Source organism: Symphalangus syndactylus, chromosome 1 (assembly GCF_028878055.3).
Source record: "Symphalangus syndactylus isolate Jambi chromosome 1, NHGRI_mSymSyn1-v2.1_pri, whole genome shotgun sequence".
NCBI classification, from domain to species: Eukaryota; Metazoa; Chordata; class Mammalia; order Primates; family Hylobatidae; genus Symphalangus; species Symphalangus syndactylus.
Window position 1 is genome coordinate 145,666,711 of NC_072423.2, and position 26,405 is coordinate 145,693,115.

Below are 26,405 nucleotides of genomic sequence, written 5' to 3' on the forward strand. Positions count from 1 at the left end.
CCAGACATTCAAAGAAGAATTGGTGCCAATTCTAGGGACACTACACCACAAGATAGAGAAAGAAGGAAGCCTCCCTAAATCATTCTATGAAGCCAGTATCACCCAAATACCAAAACCAGGAAAAGACATAACCAAAAAAGCAAACTACAGACCGATATCCCTGATGAGCATAGGTGCTAAAATCTTTAACAAGATGCTAGCTAACTGAACCCAACAACATATCAAACAGATAATCCACCTGAACAGATGATCAAGTGGGTTTCATACCAGGGATGCAGAGATCCAGGCACACAGTGTAAGCTGTGAGTGGTCTACCATTCTGGGGTCTGGAGCATGGTGGCCCTCTTCTCACAGCTCTACGAGGCGGTGTCCCAGTAGGGACTATGTTTGAGGGCTTTGACCCCACATTTCCCTTCCACATTGCTCTAACAGAGGTTCTTCATGAGTGCCCCACCCCTGCATCAAACTTCTGCTTCGACATCCAGGTGTTTCCATACATCCTCTGAAATCTATGCAGAGGTTCCCAAACCTCAATTCTTGACTGTGTACTCACAGGAACCACATGGAATCTGCCAAGGCCTGGAGCTTGTGCCCTCGGAATCCACATCCCAAGCTGTACCTTGGCCCCTTTTAGTCACAGCTGGAGCGACAAGGATGCAAGGCACCAAGTCCCTAGGCTGCACACAGCACGAGGACCCTGAGCCCAGCCCACAAAACTATTTTTGCCTCCTAGGCCTCTGGGCCTGTGATGGGAAAGGCTGCCCTGAAGACTTTTAACATGCCCTGGAGACATTTTCCCCATTGTCTTGGGGATTAACATTCAGCTCCTCAATACTTATGCAAATTTCCACAGCCAGCTTGAATTTCTCCTCAGAAAAGTGGGTTTTTATTTTCTATCTCGTTGTTAGGCTGCAAATTTTCTGAACTTTTATGCTCTGCTTCCCTTATAAAACTGAAAGCATTTAACAGCACCCACCTCACTTCTTGAATGCTCTGCTGCTTAGAAGTGTCTTCCACCACATACCCTAAATCATCTCTCTTGAGTTCAAAGTTCCAGAAATCTCTAGGGCAGGGGCAAAATGCCACCAGTCTCTTTGCTAAAACATAACAAGAGTCACCTTTGCTCCAGTTCCCAACATGTTCCTCATCTCCATCTGAGACCACCTTAGTCTGGATTTCATTGTTCATATCATTATCAGCGTTTTGATCAAAGCCATTCAACAAGTCTCTAGAGAGTTACAAACTTTCCCACATCTTCCTGTCTTCTTCTAAAGCCCCCAAACTTTTCCAGACTCTGCCTGTTACCAAGTTCCAAAGTCAGTTCCACATTTTTGGGTAGCTTTTCAGCATTACCCCACTCCACCGGTACCAATTTACTGTATTAGTCCGTTTTCACACTGCTGATAGACACACCCAAGACTGGGAAGAAAAAAGAGGTTTAATGGACTTACAGTTCCATGTGGCTGACGAGGCCTCACAATCACAGCAGAGGACAAGGAGGAACAAGTCATGTTTTACATGGATGGTGGCAAGAGAGAGTTAATACAGGGGAACTCCTCTTTATAAAACCATCAGATCTCATAAGACTTATTCACTATCATGAGAACAGCATGATAAAGACCTGCCCCCATGATTCAATTACCTCCCACTGGCTCCTTCCCATGACATGGGAACTGTGGGAGTTAAAATTCAAGATGAGCTTTAGGTGGGGACACAACCAAACCATATCAGCGGGTGCTAACTGTATGCCCTCCTGTGGCCAATCTTTCCACTGACACCACCACTGCACTGACACTACTAGCCTCTCCCCAAACACTGCGCTGCCACTGCTGCGCTGCCACTGCTGCCAGTGTGAATGGAGGGCACATGCCCAAACAATCTCTGCCCCTGCTATGACACTGGCAATGGTGCAAACACATGCTTGGATGCCAGCACACCAGCACACCCAATACCTCAGTTTGGGCAATGAGCATGCACCCTGCCAGGCTGCTGCTGCTGCTGGCATAAGTGAACCAGCACACATCTCACTGCCACCTTCATATGAAGCATTTTGGCTGACACCACTCATGGGAGTGTTGTGACCAGCGATCTGGGAACAACTCAAGCCCTCCAGTAATCAGGAGGGACCACAGAACAAAGCTAGGGCCTGAAACCAGCCCCCCAGGGTTAAGGCACACAGCTCGGGAGTCCTGAGCTAAGCCATGGCCCCACAAAATCTTCCAGAAACAAAGCCAGTCAACCATGCCCACCTTATACCATAATCAAGGCCCCAAGGATATCAAAGAGGATAAAAGAACAAAAAACTCAACCAAAAGATGGCAACTTCAAAAATTAAAAGGACATCAGCCCACGAAGATAAAAACAAACTAGTGCAAGAACTCTGGCAATTCAAAAAGCCAGTGTCTTCTTACCTCCAAATTGCCACACTAGTTCCCCAACAATCATTTTTTTTTTTTTTTTTTTGGATGGAGTTTCCGTCTTGTTGCCCACGCTGGAGTGCAATGGTGTGATCTCAGCTCACTGCAGCCTCCCAGGTTCAAGTGATTTTCCTCCCTCGGCCTCCTGAGTGGCTGGGATTACCAGCACACGCCACCTTGCTTGGCTAATTTTGTATTTTTAGTAGAGACAGGGTTTCACCATGTTGGCCAGGCTGGTCTCAAACTCCTGACCTCAGTTGATCTGCCCGCCTCATCCTCCCAAAGTGCTAGAATTACAGGCATGAGCCACTGTGCCCAGCCAACATGGTTCTTAACCAGGCTAAAATAACAGAAATACAATTCAGAATATGGATAGAAACAAAGATTACCAGGATTCAAGAGAAAGTTGAAACCCAGTCCAAGTATTCTAAGGAATACAATAAAATTATACAAGAGATGAAAGACAAAATGGCTATTTCAACAAAGAACTAAACTGAGCTGATAGAGCTGAAAAAACTCAAAGAATTTCAGAATATAATCGCAAGTATCAACAGCAGAATTGAGCAAGCTGAGGAAGGAATCTCAGAGGTCAAAACTGGCTCTTTGAAATAACTCATTCAGAAATCAAGAAAAAACAATAAAGAATGAACAGAACCTATGTAAAATATGGGATTATGTAAAGGGAACCAAATCTACGACTCATTGGTGTCCCTGCAAGGGAGAGAAAGCAAGCAACTTGGAAAGTGTATTTCAGGATATCATCCGTGAAAATTTCCCCAAGCCTGCTAGAGAGGCCAACATTCAGAGTCAGTCAGGAAATTCAGACAACCCCTGTGAAATGCTATACAAGATGACCATCCCAAGACACATGAGATTCTCTAAGGTCAAAATGAAAGGAAAAAAAAGTTAAGGCAGCTAGAGAAAAGGGCCAGATCACCTATAAAGGGAGCCCCCAATAAGGCTTAAAACAGCAGAAACCCTACAAGCCAGGAGAGAGTCAACCTATATTCAGCATTCTTTTAAAAAAAAGAAAACTTTCAACCAAGAATTTTATATCCAGCCAACTTCAGCTTCATAAGCAAATAAGTAAGACATCCTTTTCTGAAAGGGAATTCGTGACTACCAGAACCACCTTAATAGAGGTTCTGAAGGGCGTACTAAATGTGGAAAGAAAAGACTGTTACTGGCCACTATAAAAATATACTTAAATACATACACCAGTGACACTGTAAAGCAACCACACAAACAAGTCTACATAATAACCAGCTAACAGTAGGATGACAGGATCAAATCCACACATATCAGTATCAACCTTGAATGTAAACAGGCTAAATGCCCAAATTAAAAGGCACAAAGTAGCAAGTTAAATAAAGAATCAAGCACCAATGGTAAGCTGTCTTCAACAGATCCATCTCACACACAATGACATCTATAGGCTCAATGTGAAGAGACAGAGGAAAATCTACCAAGCAAAGGGAAAACAGAAGAAAGCAGAGGTTGGTATTCTAATTCCAGACAAAACAGTCTTTAAAGCAACAAAGACCAAGAAAGACAAGCCCTTTACATAGTGGTAAAGGGCTCAATTCAACGACACGACCTAACTATCTTAAATATATATGCACCCAATAGAGGAACACGAAGATTCATAAAACATGTTCTTAGAGACCTATGAAGAAACTGACATAACCACACAGTCCAATAGTGGAAAAGTAGTAAATTGACCACTAGCTAGACTACTAAAATAAGAGACAATATCCAAATAAACTCAATCAGAAATGACAAAGGGGGTGCTACCACTGACTCCATGGAAATATAAAAAAAAAAAAGCCCTCAGAAACTACTACAAACACCTCTATGCATGCAAGCTAGAAAACCTAGAAGAAAGAGATAAATTCCTGGAAACATACAACCCCCCATGACTGAACCACGAAGAAACTGAATCCCTAAACTGACCAATAATAAGTTCTGAAATTGAATAAGTAATAACAAGCCTAACAACAAGAAAAAGCCCAGGACCAGATGGATTCAAAGGCAAATTCTACCAGATGTATAAAGAAGAGCTGGTACCATTCCCACTGAAACTATTGCAAAAAAAAAAAAGAGGGGGTCTCCTCCCAAACTCATTCTGTGAGGCTAGCATCATCCTGATACCGAAAACTGACAGAGAAACAACAAAACAAGAAAACAGTAGGCCAGTATTTTTTATGAACATGGATCCAAAAATCCTCAACAGAATACTAGCAAACTAAATCCAGCAGTACATCAAAAAGTTAATCCGCCATGATCAAATAGCCTTTATCCCTGGGATGCAATGTTGGTTCAACATACACACATCAATAAAATGTGATGCATAACATAACAGGACTAATAAAACAAATCACATGTGCCAGGTGGTGCCTCACGACTATAATCCCAGCACTTTGGGAAGCCATGGTGGGTGGATCACTTGAGGCCAAGAGTTCAAGACCAGCCTGGCCAACATGGTGAGACCTTGTCTCTACTAAAAATACAAAAATTAGCCGGGCATGGTGGTAAGCGCCTGTAATCCCAGTTACTTGGGAGGCTGAGGCAAGAGAATCGTTTGAACCCAGGAGGCAGAGGTTGCAAAGAGCCAAGATCACACCACTGCACTCCAGCCTAGGCAACAGAGTGAGACTGTCTCAAAACAAAAACCAAACAAAAACAAAAACCACCTGATCATCTTCATACAGGAAAGGCTTTCAAAAAAAATTCAATATTCCTTCACGTTAAAAACCCTCAACAAACTAGACGCTGAAGGAACATATTTCAAAAAAATTACAGCCCTCTATGAAAAACCCACTGCCAACATCATAGTGAATGGGCAAAGCTGGAAACATTCCCCTTGAAAGGTGAACAAGATGAAGATGCCTTCTCTTATCACTCCAATGCAACATGGTACTGTTAAGTCCTAGCCAGAGAAATCCGGCAAGAGAATGAAATAAAAGGCATCAAAATAAAAAGAGAGGAAGTCAAACTATCTATGTTTGCTGAGAACTTAACTCTCTACCTAGAAAACCCCACAGTCTCTGTCCAAAAGCTCCTTGATCTGCTAAACAACTTCAGCAAAGTTTTAGGATAGTAAATCAATGCAGAAAAATCAATAGCATTCCTAGACACCAACAACATCCAAGGTGAAAGCCAAATGAAGAATGAAATCCCATTCACAACTGCCATAAAAAGAATAAAATACTTAAGACTACAGATAACCAAGGAGGTAAAAGATGTCTGAAATATTTCATAATTATACAATGCTTTTCAAAGAAATTAGAGATGATACAAACAAATGGAAAAACATTCCATGTTCATGATTACGAAGAATCACTATAGTTAAAATGGCCACACTGCCCAAAGCAATCCACAAATTCAGTGATATTTCTATCAAACTACCAAGGACATTCTTCACAGAATTAGGAAAAAACTATTTTAAAGTTCATATGGAACCAAAAAATAGCCAGAATAGCCAAGGCACTCCTAAGCAAAATGGGCAAAGCTGGAAGCATTTGGCATTACCAGACTTCAAACTATACTGCAATGTTACAGTAACCACAATACCATTGTACTGGCACAAATACAGACACAGACCAATGGAACAGAATAAGGAGCACAGAAGTAATGCGGCACACCTACAACTATCTGATCTTTGACAAACCTGACAAAAACAAACAATGGGGAAAGGATTCCCTATTTGGTAAGTCGTGCTGGGATAACCTGCTAGCCATATGCAGATGATTGAAACTGGATCACTTCCTTACACCGTACATAAAAATCAACTTAAGATGCATGAAATGCTTAAATGTAAAACCAAAACCATAAAACTCCTAGAAGATAACCCAGGAAATACCATTCTGGAGATGGGATCTGGCAAAGATTTCACGATGAAGACACTCAAAGCAACTGCAAGAAAAAGAAAAATTGACAAATGGGACATAATTAAATTAAAGAGTTTCTGCACACCAGAAGAAGTTATCAAAAGCATAAACAGACAACCTACAGAATAGGAGAAGGTGGCTGCAAATTATGCATTTGACAAACGTCTAATATTCAGAATTTGTAAGAAACTTAAATAAGCAAAAAAAAAAAAACTCCCTTTAAAAGTGGGCAAAGGACATGAACCGACACTTTTCAAAAGCAAACATACACGTTGCCCACCGCGTAAGAAGAAATGCTCAAGATTGTTAATCATTACACAAATGCAAATCAAAACCACAATGAGATACTACCTCACACCAATCAGAATGGCTATTAAAAAGACATAAAATAATAGATTTTGGTGAGACTGTGGAAAAGAAGAAAGTTTATACACTGCTAGCAGGAGTGTAAATTAGTTCTGCCAATGTGGAAGGCAGTCTGGCGATTTCTCAAAGAGCTTAAAACAGAGTTAATACCATTTGACCCAGCAATCCCATTATTGTGTATACACCTCAAAAAATATAAATTGTTCTACCATAAAGACACATAGATGTGTATGTGCGTCACAGCACTATTCACAGGAGCAAAGAAATGGAATTAACCTAAATGTCCATCAATAGTAGAACAGATATAGAAAATGTGGCGCATATATATATATATATATATATATATATGTATATTTATACATATATACACACACACACCATGGACTATTAAGCAGCCATAAAAAAGAATGAGATCATGTGCTTTGCAGAAACATGAATGGAGTTGGATGCCATTATCCTAAGCAAACTAACACAGGAACAGAAAACCAAATAGAGCCATGTTCTCACTTATAAGTGGGTGGTAAACACTGAGTACATATAGACACAAAGAAAGGAACAACATCTCCCAGTTGCTACCACAGCCACGATTGCCAGGCATGGTGTTGGTGGGTTGGTGTCTGTGTCGTTAAATTGCACGACATGGCTGAGCGAGATCCATTCAGTGTCCCTGCTGGCACCCCTGGGGATCCTGTCCTGGGGAACAGAGTGGCTGGCGCCAGTGAAGAAGACCCAGCTGCGGCCTTCTTGGCACAGCAAGAGAGCAAGACTACGGGTATCAAGAACAACAAGGTCGCCTTCGACATCCTGGATGGTGTCACCCCCAGGCCCCAGCCACAAGGTGAACAGCTGGGAGTCCAGGTGCTGTTGACGGAGTGATGATGGTGACTACTACCAGGAAAGTAACGGTCCAAGAGACAATTATGCAGCTATTTCACAAGTGGATCGATTCCAATCACAGCCTGAAAATATCTGCAGATGGAAAGAAGAGAAAATGGAATGCTTAGAAGCCCTTGCTGCCTATTGTCAGAAGCAAGAAGCAGAGTGGAAAGAAAAAGCGATAAATGAGCTAGCAGAGTGGTGTGCAAGACAAGACGGGCAGCTACAGAAAAGAAAGGCAAACAACAGGGCAGAAGATTTTGTAAATGACACTGACGAGTCATCCCCCAGCACTGGGTGGCAACAGGTGGCCTGGTTGTGTAACTATAACCCCAAGTCAGCAAGCAGGCCAAAGAGGTCTCCTGCATGCACTCAGTCCTCAACTCCCTCAAGCAGGCGACCCCTGGTGCACTCACAAACTGCTCTTGGAAACACTACATCTGCAGTATCTTAATCCTACCCAGTGAAGTCTTACAAAGTAACTGGATTAATTACGCTGAGTTCTTTTGGACCAAACTTTTTTGTGTTTAGAGCTGATCGTTGTTTGTGATTGCACGTTTCCTTCAACTGTGTCCTCCCTCGCATACAGAGAGGAGAGGTGAAGGAGGAAATGGAAGGGAGGGCAATCTCCTAACATTAGCCTCAACCTGTGCTTTTGTGCGTTATTCTGAGAATAAATTTCTATTTCAAACAAAAACAAAAGACAAAAGACAAAAACAACAGATACTAGGGCATACTTGAGGGTGAGGATCATAAAACTACCCATCGGGTACTATGCTGACTACCTGGCCAATGAAATAATCTGTACATCAAACCCCTGTGACACAAAATTTAGCTATATAACAGATCTGCACATGTACGCTTGAACCTAGAAGTTAAAAAAAAAAAAAAGAATACTGAAGTGTTAGTTTTTGAATTTTTATTTCAGATAAGGCTATGAAAAACTTACTAAACTCATAGACTATCATTATATGGAATCAAAACCTAATGATGCTTGATAAACCTGCACTGAAAAGAATTTTTCTGAGTTACTGAAATGTACATCTTATTTTGAAATTGTAGAGTTATAAATGAGAAACGCTTTTTCAATCCTGAATGTATATAATTATGAATATCTTTAATATAATTATACTCAACTTTATTGACATGATGCAAATAATATCCTTGGTTTTCTTAAGACCATAGGACTCTTTACAATGTACTACACAATTTTCCTAACAGGAAAAAAATTAAAGAATATGAAAAAGTTAACAGGTAGCTTAATCCCCTTCTCTGTGGGAGGACTGATTCTTCTCTTTTTGTTCTTATCCTTTCTCTTCTGATGTAATATTTCTTCTTGATACTCAGAGAATAATTAACTGTATTAGATGAAGTTTGACGTATTAAAACACATTCTCATTATATAGTTCTATAATCCCTCTGTGCATGTGGTTTTAATTGCAAACAAATGTTAGCAGGGAAAACAATTTTCTTCTGATATACTTAACATTTTGAAAGGCTAAAGATATAATTTGAGTTCCTATTTGCAAATAAAGATTTATTTATCTATGCAGTATCATTTATTTAGTATCTACCATGTGTGAAGTGCTTTGTCATGAAGTAAGGGTACAAATCACGTGGTTCTTCGTTGTAATTAATTGGCAGGATCATAGATAGGCAGCAACAGTTGAAGAGAAGTATAAGAGCAGTCTGGGCTGGCAATCAAGATTCAGTCATACGTTAGGATCAAGAATGTATGTAGTTTAAACGGTGACACTAAAAATTAAAACCAGGCGGAAAGAAGGAATGAAGTGGCAACAACAGATGCCAGAGATGGAGTTCTACCAAAGCTAACTAGACAGACACAAGTATGAAAAAATAAAAAGGAATATAAAGATTAAGGCAGAGTTTGAAAGACATCAGATGCAGTGTCACAGCCATAAAATGACCACGGTACTGAAGCAAAATTCTAAAACAATTCCAGCCTCAAATATCATGCAAGTCAATAAGAAGCGAGGCTCTGAAGACTGAGACTTGAGGCAAACCGGTATCATATTATGTATCCCCACTGGACAATGAGCTGCGTGATGTATCTGTACCACTAGTGGAAACAGAGTACCTAACAAATATGTTAATCAGATGGAAAAATAAAGGCATAAATAAGAGGGAAGAATCTCAATTCCAAATACTACCACCAAGATTTCTGCATATCCTTAATGTATGTCAATTACTCTCGTCTTGATGGGTTTTTTTTTTTTTTTTTTTTGAGGCGGAGTCTCGCTCTGTCGCCCAGGCTGGAGTGCAGTGGCATCATCTGGGCTCACTGAGAGCTCCTCCTCCCGGGTTCATGCCATTCTGCTGCCTCAGCCTCCCGAGTACCTGGGACTACAGGCGCCTGCCCCCACGCCCAGCTAATTTTTGTGTATTTTTAGTAGAGACGCGGTTTCACCGTGTTAGCCAGGATGGTCTCGATCTCCTGACCTTATGATCCGCCCGCCTCGGCCTCCCAAAGTGCTGGGATTACAGGCTTGAGCCACCAAGCCCGGCCAGCTGGGTTTTTTTGTTTAAAAATTTCAGGACAACGTTAACATTCTCTTTGCTGGTGGTATGAAGACTGTAATAAAGCTACTGAATGCCCTTTGTAAATATTTCTGTTGAAAACATAATAATTATATTTAATCTATATCAGTCTATATGATTTTTAACTGTTTAAAAAATGGGATGACAGCACCCTTAATGACTCTCAAAGACCTAGCATGTGCAAAATCCCTGAGGCATGAAAGTGAAGAAAGTTGGATAAAGTATAATATGGCTGCCTAAGAAATAGAAAAAAAAATGCCTTGATGATAAATTTTAGACTAAATCAGTAGGACATTTTGCGATAAAATGTTCTGCATGTGCATGTAGAATATAACACTTAGTTTTACTCACAAGTGAATTATAATGCAGTGAAAATTTTTGGACTATATCTGGGAAACCCATAGCAATCCTCAAGCAGTAGCTAAAATCCAAATCTTGAAAATAACGCGTTTGTTCATGGTGGGAGTTATAGGCTACGCATAAGCTTTATTTCATTAAATGCATATTGTTAAAGATTATTGTTTTTTTAACAACAAAAATTGTTTCTATGTCCTATGTAACCATATGTTTGTATCGTTTCCCTTTAGCTACACAATAATGACTGCTTATGTGTTGACTTTCATGCTGTTAAGTGGACCATCAGTACTTGACTTGTACCATTACATAGTATCTTAATAGTGACAAACAAACTTGCAAATCAGCACAGCATCACACCACCTGCACTATTAATTTTCTTTATATTCTCTGTATTCATTTACATTTAAGCTCAATGAAGAAACACTTAGTCAAAATCTTCAGGTTTTCCTAGACATGTTTGATTTCACAATTAATATATGAAAACGTGAGCAGAGTCACCAGCCTTACAAATACCACTAATTTTTCAAAAAAAACCTAACAACTAAATGAATACCCAACAAAATACTCCTGTCTTTCATTAAGCTTGTCAGGCCCAATTTGCTCAATGTAGTTGGAAAATTAAGCTATTAAAGATTAAAGATAGAATCAGAATTTCAGAGCTCATATAGGTCTGTTATATACTGATTCTGTTGACTGCCACAAACTATATGCCATTCTAAACAGTGTTTCCCCCAAGTGTACACTGTTGATGTTAAGGTCAATGTGCAGTAGAAATAAATAGCTCAGAGGACTGCAGTGTATACCACTTCTGAAAAATACAATTCAGAACACAGGCCCTGTTGACAGAACATCAATAATAAACTTTCTGTTAAGGTAAATTATCTATCCATCTGTTTAAGAATTTTTAAAATCTTCAAGTGTCTAACTAGAAACAGCCGGGAACTGTCCACCAAGAGGAATCAAAATATCAAATAAACCATCACACTCTGAATAAAGATTTTGTGAGAAAGCATCAAGTCAACAGAGAAGAGATGGACACTGTGATTAAAGAGGGAGGAAGCTAGGAAGCCACTCAGAGTCGCTAGGCACTAGGACCGGCCCCCTATACTGAACCAGATCTGAGGAAGCAGTGAGTGAAGGAATTTCGGCACCACACTCCCACCACATACCTCTGGGATCCCAGCTACAGGTTTCCCAAGACCCCCAAAGACCTCTGAACTGGCAGGGAAGCCACCCAGAGAATAGGCAGAAGCATAGCTCAAACTTGTATGCACCCCCAAATGTTTCACTATGCAGTGCAGCTAGCAAAATGTGACCATAAGTGTCCATGCCCCAAGGCTTGCCATGCTGTACTGAGTGGCTGTAGCTACTGCTATCTGCTAGGCTGCAAGAGAGCAGGGCCACCATTGCCACAGGACTGGGGTGCATCTGATCCATGTAACCCCGTGGCCCCTCCTAAGCCTGCCTGCCTGAACGATCTTGCAGAAGTGTGCCCACAGCACAGCCTCCACTGCCCCATCTAAGTGTTTTGCTGGAGGCCTAGGAGCAGTCTGCTCTCCTGCAGCACAGCTGCTGCTTGACATCCAGGGGCTACAGAACAAACCCCTGCATCTGGTCCCAACTCCCCAGGACTTCACCACACCACCCAGGGATACCAAGCTGAAGATCTGTGGCCTTAGCTTGAGTGGGGAAGCAGCCCTCAATCTCAGAACACAGAGATGACTGTGGCATGGGCTCATGTGCTGACATCAGAGCTGGACATCCCTCCTTTCATAAGACCAGTCCGGGACGAATGCAGCCTGATAGCCAGCTGCAGCTTCTTCCCCAGGGAGTCCCAAGGCATCAAATGCCTAGAACAGTGATCTAGGTGCAGAAGGCTTAGGACAAGCTTAGCCGGTTGGGCCTGCTACTGGTGCAGACACTGGCGGGAGACCCACCAGGTCAGGAGAACTGAAGCCTGTTGGGCTGCCAGGCTGAAAATATACCAGTTGTACACATGGTGCCACTGCCCTGGTAGGGATCCTCTGCCCTTCATCTACTGCATCACCAGAACACCAGTGAACACACTCCACAACTTGCTCTGACTCTGGCAAATACAGAGGAAAAGTGGGTTCCCAAGGAGTTGTGACTCTCCTGGACTGCTCTACGGGAGGCAGAAGCACAGCCCATTAGAGCCTGCCCCCCACCCACCCCAGGGGCAAGGTAAACAATGGAAAGGCACCAGTAGTTGAATGAGTTACCACCAAATCTCAGAAACCAGACAGGCAGTCATATATCGCCCCTGCCTTCCCTCCCCAGAGCACTACAGTGGATGCAGTGAAATACAAAAGTGGAGAGCCGAACTAAGATCCTATCTGCAAGCCCTTATCTCTTAAGTGTCAGCTAGTGGACTGCACTCTGAATTACACCACCAAACAAAACCACATTGCTTCAACACTCAGAGCCTGTGAAACCCACCACAGGAACCTATTTACAACCAAAGAAAAAATACAAAGTCTTGGCCATCTTGAAAGTACTCAGAAACGAAGCCAACTGACTATACACACCATATACCATAGTCAAACCTTCAAGGAAAAAAGAATATAAAAATAAAAAGTGCCAACCAAACAACAGCAAATTCAAAAAGAAAAAGAAACACCAGCTCCTTCTGAGAAGGAATCAGTGCAGGAAGTACAAGAATTGAAAAAGTCAGTGTTCTGTAATGTCCAAAGGATTGCACTAGCTCCCTAACAATCGACCCTAACCAGGATGAAATGTGCGAAATTGAAGATAGAAATTCAGAACCTGGATGGCAAAGAAGCTCAATGAGATCCAAGAGGAAGCTGAAATCCAATCCAAGGAAGTCAGAAAAGCAATCCAAAATGTGAAATACAAAGAAGATATACTAAGAAAGAAACAAACTAAACTTCTAGAATTGAGAAATCCACCATAGGAATTTCAAATTACAGTTGGAAGTCTTAACAATAGACTAGATCAAGCAGAAGAAACAATTTCAGAGCCTGAAGATCACTCCTTCAAATCAACGCAGTCAGATAAAAATAAAGAAAAAATAATTTTAACAAATGAACAAAGCCTCTGAGAAATATGAGATTATGTAAAACAACCAAATCTATGACTCATTGTGCATTCTTAAGAGAAAGCAGAAAACTTGGAAAACATATTTGAGGATATAACGCACAAATATTTCCCCAATGTCGTTAGAGAAATGAATGTGCAAATACAAGAAATGCAGAGATTCCCTGCAAGAAACTACACAAGTTGACCGTCCCTAAGGCAAATAGTCATCAGCCTTTCCAAGGTCAATGCAAAGAAAAATCTTAAAGGCAGCTAGAGAAAAGGGTCATATCACCTATGAACGGAACCTCATCAGGCTAACATAGGTCTTCCTATCAGAAAACATACAAGCCAGTTTACAGTCCCACCAACGTGTAAAAGTGTTCCTATTTCTCCACATCCTCTCCAGCACCTGTTGTTTCCTGACTTTTTAATGATGGCCATTCTAACTGGTGTCAGATGGTATCTCATTGTGGTTTTGATTTGCATTTCTCTGATGGCCAGTGATGATGAGCATTTTTTCATGTGTTTGTTGGCTGCATAAATGTCTTCTTTTGAGAAGTGTCTGTTCATGTCCTTCGCCCACTTTTTGATGGGGTTGTTTTTTTCTTGTAAATTTGTTTGACTTCATTGTAGATTCTGGATATTAGCCCTTTGTCAGATGAGTAGGTTGCGAAAATTTTCTCCCATTTTGTAGGCTGCCTGTTCACTCTGATGGTAGTTTCTTTTGCTGTGCTGAAGCTCTTTAGTTTAATTAGATCCCATTTGTCAATTTTGGCTTTTGTTGCCATTGCTTTTGGTGTTTTAGACATGAAGTCCTTGCCCATGCCTATGTCCTGAATGGTATTGCCTAGGTTTTCCAACCACTGTGGAAGTCAGTGTGGTGATTCCTCAGGGATCTAGAACTAGAAATACCATTTGACCCAGCAATCCCATTACCGGGTATATTCCCAAAGGACTATAAATCATGCTGCTATAAAGACACATGCACACGTATGTTTATTGCAGCACTATTCACAATAGCAAAGACTTGGAACCAACCCAAATGTCCAACAACGATAGACTGGATTAAGAAAATGTGGCACATACACACCATGGAATACTATGCAGCCATAAAAAATGATGAGTTCATGTCCTTTGTAGGGACATGGATGAAACTGGAAAACATCATTCTCAGCAAACTATCGCAAGGACAAAAAACCAAACACTGCACGTTCTCACTCATAGGTGGGAACTGAACAATGAGAACACATGGACACAGGAAGGGGAACATCACACTCCCGGGACTGTTGTGGGGTGGGGGGAGAGGGGAGGGACAGCATTAGGAGATATACCTAATGCTAAATGACGACTTTATGGGTGCAGCACACCAACATGGCACATGTATACATATGTAACAAACCGGCACATTGTGCACATGTACCCTAAAACTTAAAGTATAATAATAAAATAAAAAATAATAATAATTAAAAAAAAAGAAAACATACAAGCCAGAAGAGAGTGGGGCCTACTCTTGGAATTCCTAAAGAAACAAAATTCCAACCAAGAATTGCATCTCATGCCAAACTAAGCTGCTAAGTGAAAAAATAACACCTTTCCCAGAGAATCAATCACTAAGAGAATTCATTACCACAAGACTGGCCTTGCAAGAGCTACTTAACAAAGTTCTAAACATGGAAACAAAAGAACAACAAAAGTTCTGTGTGTGCCACCACAGAAACACACATAAGCACATGGCCCAGAGACCCTATAAAGCGACTACACAATCAAGACTAAAAGTTAACCAGCTAACACCACCACGACAGGAAGAAAAGTTCACACATCAATATTAACGCTGAATGTAAAGAGTCTAAATGCTCCACTTAATGGACACAGAGTGGAAAACTGCATTAAAATATGTTCCGTCTCCAATAGATCCATTTTACATGTAACAATACTCATAGGCTCAAAGTAATGGAAAAAGATCTAACACTCAAATGAAAAACCAAACAGAGCAGACGTTGTACTTATATGAGATAAAAGTGACTTTAAATCGACAACAGTTAAAAAAGGACAAAGAAGGTAATTACATAATGATAAAGAGTTCAATTCATCCAGAAGACTTAAGTATCTTAAATATATATGCATCCAAAATTGGAGCACCCAGATTCATAAAACATTCCTTAAAAAATTCTAGACTTACAAAAAGACTTGGACAGGCACACAGTAATAGTGGGGGAATGTCAAGACCCCACTCACAGCACAGTAATAGTGGGGGAATGTCAAGACCCCACTCACAGCATTAGACAGATAACTGAGGCAGAAAATTAACAAAGAAATTCTGAACTTAAATTCAATGCAATGGACCTAACTGACATCTACAGAATATTCCGCACAACAACCGCAGAATAAACATTCTTCTCATCTGAACATGAAACATGCTCGAATATCCATCACATCCTTGGTCACAAAGTAAATCTTAATAAATTCAAAACAATCAAAATCATACCAAGCATATTCTCAGATCACAGTGGAATAAAAATAGAAATTAATATCAAGAGGAAATCTCAAAAACACAAAATTACATAGTAACTAAACAACCTGCTCCTAAATGACTTTTGGGTAAATAACAAATTAAGACAGAAAACAAAAAATTCTTTGAATCCAGTGACAACAAAGATACAACATATCAAAATCTTTAGCATACAGTAAAAGCAATGTTAAGAGAAATGTTTATAGTGTTAAATACCTAGAACAAGAAGACAGAAAAATCTCAACTTAACAGTCTAACATCACATCTAGAGAAATTACAAAAACAAGAAAAAACTAGCCCAAAAGGTAGCAGACAAAAATAAATAACTAAAATCAGAGCATAACTGAATAAAACTGAAGCCTAGAAATCCATATAAAGAATCAATGAAACCAAAAGTTGGTTCTTTGAAAGGATAAACAAGATCGAAAGACTACTGGCTAATAAAGCAAAAAAAAAAAAAAGAGGAAAGATCCAAATAAGCACAATCAGAAATGACAAAGGTGACATTACAACTGATGCCATAGAAATAAAAAAGATACTCAGGCACTACATTAATACCTTGTTGCACAAAAACTAGAAAATCTAGACTAAATGGATAAATTCCTGGAAACATACACTCTTCCAAGACTGAATCAGGAAGAAACTGAAACCCTGAACAGACAAATACTGACTTCCGAAATTGAATCAGTAATAAAAAACCTACTAACCAAAAAAAGCCCTGGACCAGATGTATTCAGATGAATTCTACAAAATATATAAAGAAGAACTGGTACCAACCCTACTGAAACTATTCCAAAGAAAAAAAGGAGGATGGAATCTTCAGATGAATTCAATATGGGTAATAAAGAAGAGCTGACATCAATTTTACTGAAACTATTACCAAAAAAAAAAAAAAAAAAATCAAGGATGAAGGAATCCTCCCTAACACATTCTATGTAGCCAGCAGCACTGATACCAAAACCTGGCAAAGACATAACAACAACAAAAAATTATACACCAGTATCACTAAGGAACATAGATGTAAAACTCCTCAACAAAATACTATTATAGCAAACTGAATCCAACAGCACATTCAAGAGTTTAATTCACTATAATCAAGGAGGTTTCATTTCTGGGATGCCAAGTTGGTTCAACATACACAAATCAATAAATGTAATACACCACATAAACATAATTAAAAACAAAACCATATCATCACAATAAGCACAGAAAAAGCTTTCAATAATGTCCAGCATCTGTTCGTGATAAAAATCCTCAAACGCATCAAAGGAATATACTTCAAAACAGTAAGAGCCATCTATGACAAACCCACAGGCAACATCATACTGAACAGGAGGCAAAGGCTGGAACCACTCTCCCTGAGAACTGGAACAAGACAAGGATGTCCACTCTCTATTGCTATTCAGCATAGTAGTGGAAGTCTTCGTAAGAGCAACAAGGCAAGAAAAAGAAACAGAAGACATCCAAATAGGAAAAGAATAAGTCAAAGTATCTCTCTTTGCAGACTATATGATTCTATATCTAGAAAACCCTAAATACGCTACCAAAAGGCCTGATAAACGATTTCAGTAAAGTTTCAGGATACAAAATCAATCTACAAAAATTAGTAGCATTTCTAAACACCAATAACATTCAAGAAGAGAACCAAATCAAGAACACATTCTTATTCACAACTGCCACAAACACACACACACACACACACACACACACACGCACATACAAACTACCTAGGCATACATGAAACCAAAGAGGTGAAAGATCTCTATAAGGAGAACTACGAAACACTGCTGAAAGAAATCACAGATGACACAAATAAATGGAAAACCATCCCATGCTCATGGATTGGAAGGCTCACTATCATAAAAATGGCCATTCTGCCCAAAGCAATCTACAGGTTCAGTACTATTCCTCTCAATTTATCATGATTTTTCACACAGAACTAGAAAAAAAAAAGCTATTCTAAAATTCACATGGAACCCAAACAGAGCACAAATAGTCAAGGTAATCCTAAGCAAAAATAACAAAGCTGGAGGGATATTACCCAACATCAAACTACACTACAAAGCAACAGTAACGAAAACAGCATGGTATTGGTAAAAAAAGACATGCAGACCAATGGAACACAATAGACAACCCAGAAGTTACACATCTACAACCACCTGATCTTTGACAAAGTCTACACAAACAATGGGGAATAAACACCTATTCAGTAAATGGTGCTGGGGTAACCAGCTAGCCATATGTAAAAGAATGAAACTCGACCCCTAGCTTTCCATATATACAAAATTAACTCAAGATAGATTAAAGACTTAAAAATACCTAAAACTATAAAAACTCTAGGTGAAAACCTAAGAAATATCCTTTTGGACACTGGCATAAGCAAACATTTTATGACTAAGTCTTCAAAAGCAAAATGCAAATAAAACAAAAAGTTGACAAGTGGAACCTAATTATACTGAAGAGCTTCTACACAGCAAAAGAAACTATCAACTGAGTAAAGTGACAACCTACACAACAGGAGAAAATACAAACTATGTATCTGATAAAGGACTAATATCCAGAATCTATAAGGTAAAAAACTTAAGCAAAAAATAAAGAACACCATTAAAAAGTAGGCAAAGGACATAAACTGATACTTCTCAAAAGAAAACATGCAAGTGGCTAATAAACATGAAAAATGCTCATCAACACTAATCATCAGAGAAACGCAAATCAAAACTACAATGAGACACCATTTCACACAAGTCAGAATGGCTATTACAGACAAGTCAAAAAAAAAGATGCTTGCAAGGCTGTGGAGAAAAGGGAATGCTTATACACCACTGCTGGGAATATAAATTAGTTCAGTCACTGTGGAAAGCACTTTGGAGGTTTTTCAAGGAACTAAAATTAGAACTGCCATTCTACCTAGCAATCTCATTACTGGGTATATACATAAAAGAAAATAAACAGTTCTACCAAAAAGACACATGTACTTGTACGTTCACTGTAGCATTATTCACAATAGCAAAGACATTAAATCAACCTAGGTGCTCATCCACAGTAAATTAAAAAAAATATGGTACATATACACCAGGGAACACTATGTAGCACAACAAAATCACATCCTCTGAACCAACATGAATGCAGCTAGAGGTGCAAATTCACACAGAAACAGAAAACCAAATATTTTATGTTCTCACAAGTGGGAGCTAAACTTTGGGTGCATATAAACATATACATTAGAACAACAGATGCTAGGGACTCCAAAAAGAGGGAGTGAGGGAAGGAGGCCAAAAGCTGAAAAACTTCCTGTCTGTGTGATGGCCTCAGTAATGCCCAGTCCTCAGCATCATACAATGTACTCTTGTAACGACCTGCACGTGTACTCCATCAATTTAAAATTTTTAAAAAGACTTGTTAAAATGTGAAATAAAGGTAAAATTTCTTATAGAGACAGATGTTCTTAAATACGCATGCATTTTTATACTTTTTTCTGAAGGACTGTTTACAAGACATGATATTGGCTTAAAAATAAAACTATATTTAATTGATGAGACTTTCATTTGTTGCTTTTTTTTCCAGGGCATACCTTGAAATAAAACCAGTACCCAATGTGGTTTTCTCATTATTTTTTTCCTCTCCTTTGGAATCTACTAAAAAAGAATAAACTAACGTAAGTTGTAGTAAATACAGTCTGTGAGTAGTACACCATCCATATTTCTTTGCCCTTAATGCCTTAGTGTGTTCCAGCCTGACTTCTACCACCAGCACCTGCATTTCTTTGACTGGCTGGCTTTCTTTGACAGATAAAGTCCACCAGTGCTGGAGAAGTAATAACTTTGCCAAAAGAATAGCACTCAGCAAATGGCTGATGAGATCTGGCATATAAATACCTCAGCTCCCTTACCACTGTAGTAGGAAAGTTGACATATATGCTCTACACAAGCTCCCAGAGATCCCATAGCGGAATTAAGCTTCAGTGGCTCACAACACTGACTGGATAAACACATTTTTTGACTGCTTTCCTTCCTAGACTCAATTTCCCACTCTTCTCCCATGTTTCTTTAACCTCCAATATGAACTTCTTTCACTTAAATCACTGTCTTTGGATCTGTTCTGAAAGGACCTCAAAATAAGACAAGAGTGTTTTCAACTTTCAAAAGTGCTTATGCAGACGAGGCCTCTCCAACCAGTGATATCTCTGTCTTTCTCTTTCTGTTCCTCCCACCCATGGCACCCTTCTTTGTGCCTCCAGCTTCTGCCTATCTTACTACTCCCCACCTTTCCTGCCCCTGGACTAAGCCTACTGCTGGCTTGGCCCTGGTAGCTCTGTGTCATAGGACCTGGCTCTGTCTGACACCGCCTTCCCTCTTTGCCTTATGGCACTGCTATCTACCAGGTTTGTGCTGATATGGGCATGGACAGAGCCATTCTCAGCCTTGTATTATCAGATTTTATCTACCAAAAACTACAAACTAAGAAAAGCAGAATTCAACTCATTTTACAGAAGAAGAACAGAGAGAATAAGTAACTTCCCCAAAAAAGACAGACCTGGTAAGAGGCAGAGTTTGGAAAAGAACTCTGCTCTGTTTTCTGTTTCTCTTTGCCTGCACACTTCAGGACAAAGGCATAAAAATGTCTCTGTGAGCCAGAGTCTTTACTTTCTCTTATCAAAATCTCTTTTTAAGCATATAAATTGTCACAGATTAAATCATATTTACTAACGCATAGTAAAAGAAAACCCATTTACAGATGGGCACAGTGGCTCAGGCCTGTAATCCAAGAACTTTGGGAGGCCAAGGCAGGAGAACTGCTTGAGTCCAGGAGTTCAAGACCACCCTGGACAACACAGTGAGATCCTATTTCTTGGGGAAAAACAAAGGCCAGGCACAGTATCCGAAGTACTTGGGACACTGAGGCAGGAGGATCACTTGAGCCAGGAGTTCAAGGCTGTGGTGAGCTATGATCGTACCACTGCACCAAGGTGACAGAGTGAGACTCTAACTCTATAAAATAAAAATTTTTAAAAATTTAAAAAAAAATTTACAAACCAATCATATTTACTGATGACTTTCAATATATACAACCATCCTAAACATTAAATGTAGGTCAGCATGATCCTAAGCTCTAGCTATTTCAGTTTTTCAAATTCTCTTTTTTGCAGAAAAAGATAATCATTCTTTGGGATTATATGCTAGATGGATTAGTTTTCTTGGCTGCAAAATATGCAGGAAGTCAAAATTACATCCAAGCTTCTCTAGGCTTCTCACTTGCAATACTCTGATACTCGGAGCTGGATGATTTTTTTAATTGGGTATAGAAGGCTGTCCTTTGTATTTTAGGTGTCTAGCAGCATTCCTGGCCTCTACCACTAACTGCCAGTAGTGGGTAGTTGCCCTGAAAGTTGAGACAATCTAAAACGTATCCAGACACTACCAAATGTCCCCTGGAAAATGTACCCTGGAACAACCCAGGAAATACCATTCTAGACACTGGCCTTGGCAAAGCATTTATGGATAAGACCTCAAAAGCAATCTATACAAAATAAAAAATTGACAAGTGGGACCTAATTAAACTAAAAAGCTTTGGCACAGCAAAAGAAACTATCAACAGAGTAAACAGACACCCTACAGAACGGGAGAAAACATTTACAAACTATGTACCTGACAAAGGTCTAATATCCAGAATCTACAAGCAATTTAAATCAACAATCAGAAAATAAATAACCCCATTAAAAAGCAGGCAAATACATAAACAGACACTTCTGGAAAGAAGACAGATAAGTGGGCAACAAATATATGGAAAGATGCTCCACACATCATACATTTAATTTCTAATAATTTAATTACATACCTTTAATTTCTAATCATCAGAAAAATGCAAATTAAAAGCACAATGGGATATCATTTCACACCAGTCAGAATGGCTGTTTTTTAAAAGTCAAAACATAATAGATGCTGGCAAGGCTGTGTAGAAAAGGGAACACATACACTGCTGGTGGGAATGTAAATCAGTACAACTATAATGGCAAACAATATGAAGATGTCTCAAAGAACTTAAGATAGAACTACCATTCGACCCAGCAATCCCACTGCTGGGTATATACCCAAAGGAAAATAAACTGTTGTACAAAAAAGACACATGCACTTGTATATTCATTGCAGCATTATTCTCAATACCAAAGACATGGAATTAACTGAGGTGTCCATCCACAGTGTGGATAAAGAAAATGTGGTACATATACAACATGGAATACTACACAGCCATAAAAAAGAACGAACTCATGTCCTTTGCAGCAATATGGATGCAGCTGGAGGCCGTTATCCTAAGCAAATTAACAGAAACAGAAAATCAAGGACTGCATGTTCTTGTAAGTAGGAGATAAACACTGGATACACATGGACACAAAGATGGGAACAGACACTGCAGGCTATTAGAGGGTAGAAGAGGAAAGGGCTGAAAAACTACCTATGTGGTACTATACTCAGTACTTGGGTAACAAGATCATTCATACCCCAATCCTTAGTATTATGCAATATACCAATGGAACTAACCTGCACAGGTACCCCCTAACCTAAAATAAAAGTTCTACCAAACAAACAAAAAGTCTGACAACCTCCCAAAAAAAAGAATACAATATGTTAAAACATTTCATAAGAATGTTGAATAATTTTTCGTATACTTTAACAAACCATAAACAATAATGAAAAGCAATGCTTTAATATGTTTTATACCTAAAGAATACTCTTAGAAGAATATTAAAAGGTAGTAACAAAAATTTATAAGATTTCCTAAATTTACAATGTTAAGTGTCATTAACACAATAGCAATCAAATCTTTGCATCAGGCCCTTCTTTATGTAACAAAAATATATCAGTGACAAAAACTGATAAAATCCATTCTTTCAGAAGCTTATATATTACTGGGGTCATGGCAAAAGGCAAATGGACAAAATAACACATTAAGTAAATTATGTAGCATATTGTAAGGTGACAAGTACTGTGGAGAAAAAATAAAACAGGAGAGGGACACAGAGTATAGGGACTGGGGGGAAGGAAGAGAGGAAAGGGCTAACTTTAAATAGTGTCGTCAGGAAGGGTCTAGTTGGGAAGCCAGCATTTGTGTGAAAGATCAAAGGTAAGGGATTAATTTATTGCTCTAAAATTGCTTCCAATTATTTTTCTTTGTATAACTGAATTTTCAATATTGAAGACTTTATGAAATTACTCTCTAAATAATGCCAGATTTCAAAAACATATAAATATAGCAAAAACTATGTCTAACTTATTATGGCAACCAATTATTCAAAGAGGCTAGCTTTAACTCCATATCCTTGTCTTCCACTACAGAAATCTGAAAATGTTCCCAAAAATATGGGACCAAATTGATTATTATATAGTAATAATAATTATCTTATTATTAGCAGGTGGACACAAAGAAAGAGAGAATAGATGAAACAAGAATAGTTATGAGAGCTGAAAAAGTCTAGTGATGGGTACAGGAAGCCATGCCATTATATTATTCTCAAAATACGTATCTTTTCCAAAAGAAAAAGCAGAAAACGTTACAGAAAAAATGAAAAATTGTCAATCTTCACCACCCTAATACTGTCTCAAAGACAGCATGTTTCTATGTTGATTTATCACAGTATTTCCTACTCATCAAACGTAAAGAGAAGGCAACAAACTCAGTTATGTGAATTCAGTGGCAGTTACATAAGTGAACTCTGCTACTAATGTAACAACACATCAATTTCACTTTTAATTCTGTGGCAAAGAGTTTCTAACATTCTAATACAATGACAACCAGGGTTCTTAATAATATCTCGGCCGGGCACGGTGGCTCACGCTTGTAATCCCAGCACTTTGGGAGGCCGAGGCGGGCGGATCACGAGGTCAGGAGATCGAGACCACGGTGAAACCCCGTCTCTACTAAAAAATACAAAAAATTAGCCGGGCGTGGTGGCGGGCGTCTGTAGTCCCAGCTACTCGGAGAGGCTGAGGCAGGAGAATGGCGTGAACCCAGGAGGCGGAGCTTGCAGTGGGCCGAGATCGCGCCACTGCACTCCAGCCTGGGCGACAGAGCGAGACTCCGTCTCAAAAAAAAAAAAAAAAAAAAAATCTTAATCCCTTCTGAAGAAAATTAAATTTACCACGGATGGGAGGGACACTGGCTATAAACTGTTTCAATTTCCTCTAGTGGGGTTACATATTATTGCCATAGCAGTAGATAAACTTGAAAAAATAGTGTATGCATGTATATTTGATATAGTAGATACTAATTTTTAAAATCAACACTAAAGCAGCCCGCATCCTAAAAAAAGTAATATTGTATGTGTGTGTATACATATGTGTAGATATGTGACACAAGTAGTAACTGAGAAAGAATACACATTTTGATTGAAAAACAGAATCTTTTCCTACTAAATAGTAAACATAATTTCTTATTCCTAAATTAAGCTGGATTAAACTTCAGAATATTCATGCTTACTAATTACACCTACCACTTGTCCATTGTGTGGGTTCTTATGAGCATATGGAGGTCCACGGATATGGTTCCACATCTGGCCAGAAGTCATAGCAAAGACTATACACTGAAAAACAGGGTGCAATGTTTCAATATGTAAACCAGAGAATACCAGCACAATGCATTTCTAAAAGAGAATGGTCATCATGAAAGTACCTTTTAAAAATCATGTATCAGCTCACACATTTTAAAAAATTTCACTTACTAACTATGGGACTTTGAGTAAGTTACTTATTCTCCCTGCATCTCAGATTCCATATCTATAAAACTGGGATGCCGGCTCTGTTAAAGAAAAATGTTAATGATTACATCGGATAACATATGTAAAGCATCTGGCCTGGTGACAGGCAATCTGATATTATGTGCTCACTTGAGCCAATCAAAAGCACAGATGAGACACTTGATGTTCTAGTGATATTTTAAAGGACATGATAATCATCTTCTATATCCTCTAAACATCATTCTTCTATTAGTTTGGATAACCAAAAGCCTACATTCTTGGATTACGGTACTTAAATCTCCATAAGTACTTAAATACTTTCAGCGAAGTGTACGACTCAGTAAATTCAGAGGATGTTTAGAGATGGAAGAAATCACAAAAAGATATAGCCAGGAATAACTCACAGAGATTATACACCTGCTGGATATATCAGAAAAAGCTGTATTTGGAAAACTAATACTGAAGATCCAAGGCATTGCAGGGAAGGTGGGGAGAGAATGTATAAACCAGAAGGCACAGTTCAATCACTATAACTGAGGTGTCAGCATGTTTTGTTTAAATCACAAAATATTTTTAATTAGTCCTTTAGACTAAATGCGTTCTCTAGGTTAAAACAGTACCTGTACTTCCTGCTATCCTATAACTTGCCCAATCACTCCTTACTTCAGCTTCCTGGCTCTAATAGGCATTTGTACCAAAAATAACAATAAAAACACCAAAAACACCAAAGACAAGAATGAGCAATGCATGACTGGGAGTCTAAATATTCTAGTTTGCACAATTTTTTAAAGGAGAAAACAAGGATACAAAGGGAAAGAAGATGGGGCAAATAAGAAACGGTATCTAAACCCAGAAAATAGAGAGAATCTAAGAAGTCTCACTTTTTTTGGCTACAAAAATATTTAACCAGCTAAGATATTCACAAACAGGAGTATCTACCCAAGAACCTTCTGTGCTCTTCAGACCTACCACTGGTATGTTTAAAGTACCTTGCCTAGAACTTTATCTTAATAGTTGGAAATGGAGGCTTGTAGATTACAATACTCAAGTTGCAGACACATCTTCAGCACCTGTGCAACCTTGAGCAAGTCCACTGCTTTGGGCCTCAGTTTCCTAACTATAGCATTAGGATAATATTGGTATCAATCTTTCTAAACTGCAGGGGTTTTAGGTAGGTTAATCCATGTACAGCATTTAAAAATTGCACACAATACACAAGCTGAATAAATATTATTATTCCAAAGCCCTCCACAATTTGCTCCCATACTCCTAAATAGGTACATGTCCTACTGCTCCTTAACTGGCACTGCACGCTCCATTCAGGCCACTCTTCTTGCTTCCCCCTGCATCCATGATGGTAATGCCTGCATCCACATCTTGTTCATGCTATGTCAACCCAGTCAATCTCTAAAAGAGGATTAACTCATGGCCCATAAATGGTTCTCCATGGAACCCTTCCAGTTTATTTTATTCATTTGACAATTACTTACTAGAGCACTACTGTATAACAGGTATGTTACTGGACACTAGAGATGTAAGAATGAATAAGATAAAGAGGCTTCCCATCCTCAGCTAGAAATTCTGAATAAATGACATATGCCGACATTAAAAAAAAGTCTTATTTATTCATTCAAAATTTATTCACC

General features: G+C 39.1%; 1 protein-coding gene and 1 pseudogene across 11 annotated transcripts in view; one reads left to right on the forward strand and one right to left on the reverse strand.

Annotated features, from left to right (window-relative positions):
- TUSC3 (tumor suppressor candidate 3) overlaps window positions 1-26,405 on the reverse strand; it is a 340,062-nt gene that overhangs the window by 70,298 nt on the left and 243,359 nt on the right. For 7 of the 11 annotated variants that reach the window (XM_055287491.2, XM_055287430.2, XM_055287440.2 and 4 more), the window contains exon 6: window positions 24,517-24,606. The exons of 2 other annotated variants lie outside the window; for them this stretch is intronic. In XM_055287491.2, coding sequence (XP_055143466.1) covers window positions 24,517-24,606 — 90 coding nt within the window. Of the gene's footprint in view, window positions 1-21,178; window positions 22,339-23,982; window positions 24,103-24,510; window positions 24,607-26,405 lie in introns of those variants that run through there. 2 more of the 11 variants (XM_055287481.2, XM_063613299.1) reach the window with 2 other exon arrangements.
- LOC129486906 (clathrin light chain A-like) lies at window positions 7,200-8,784 on the forward strand (annotated as a pseudogene).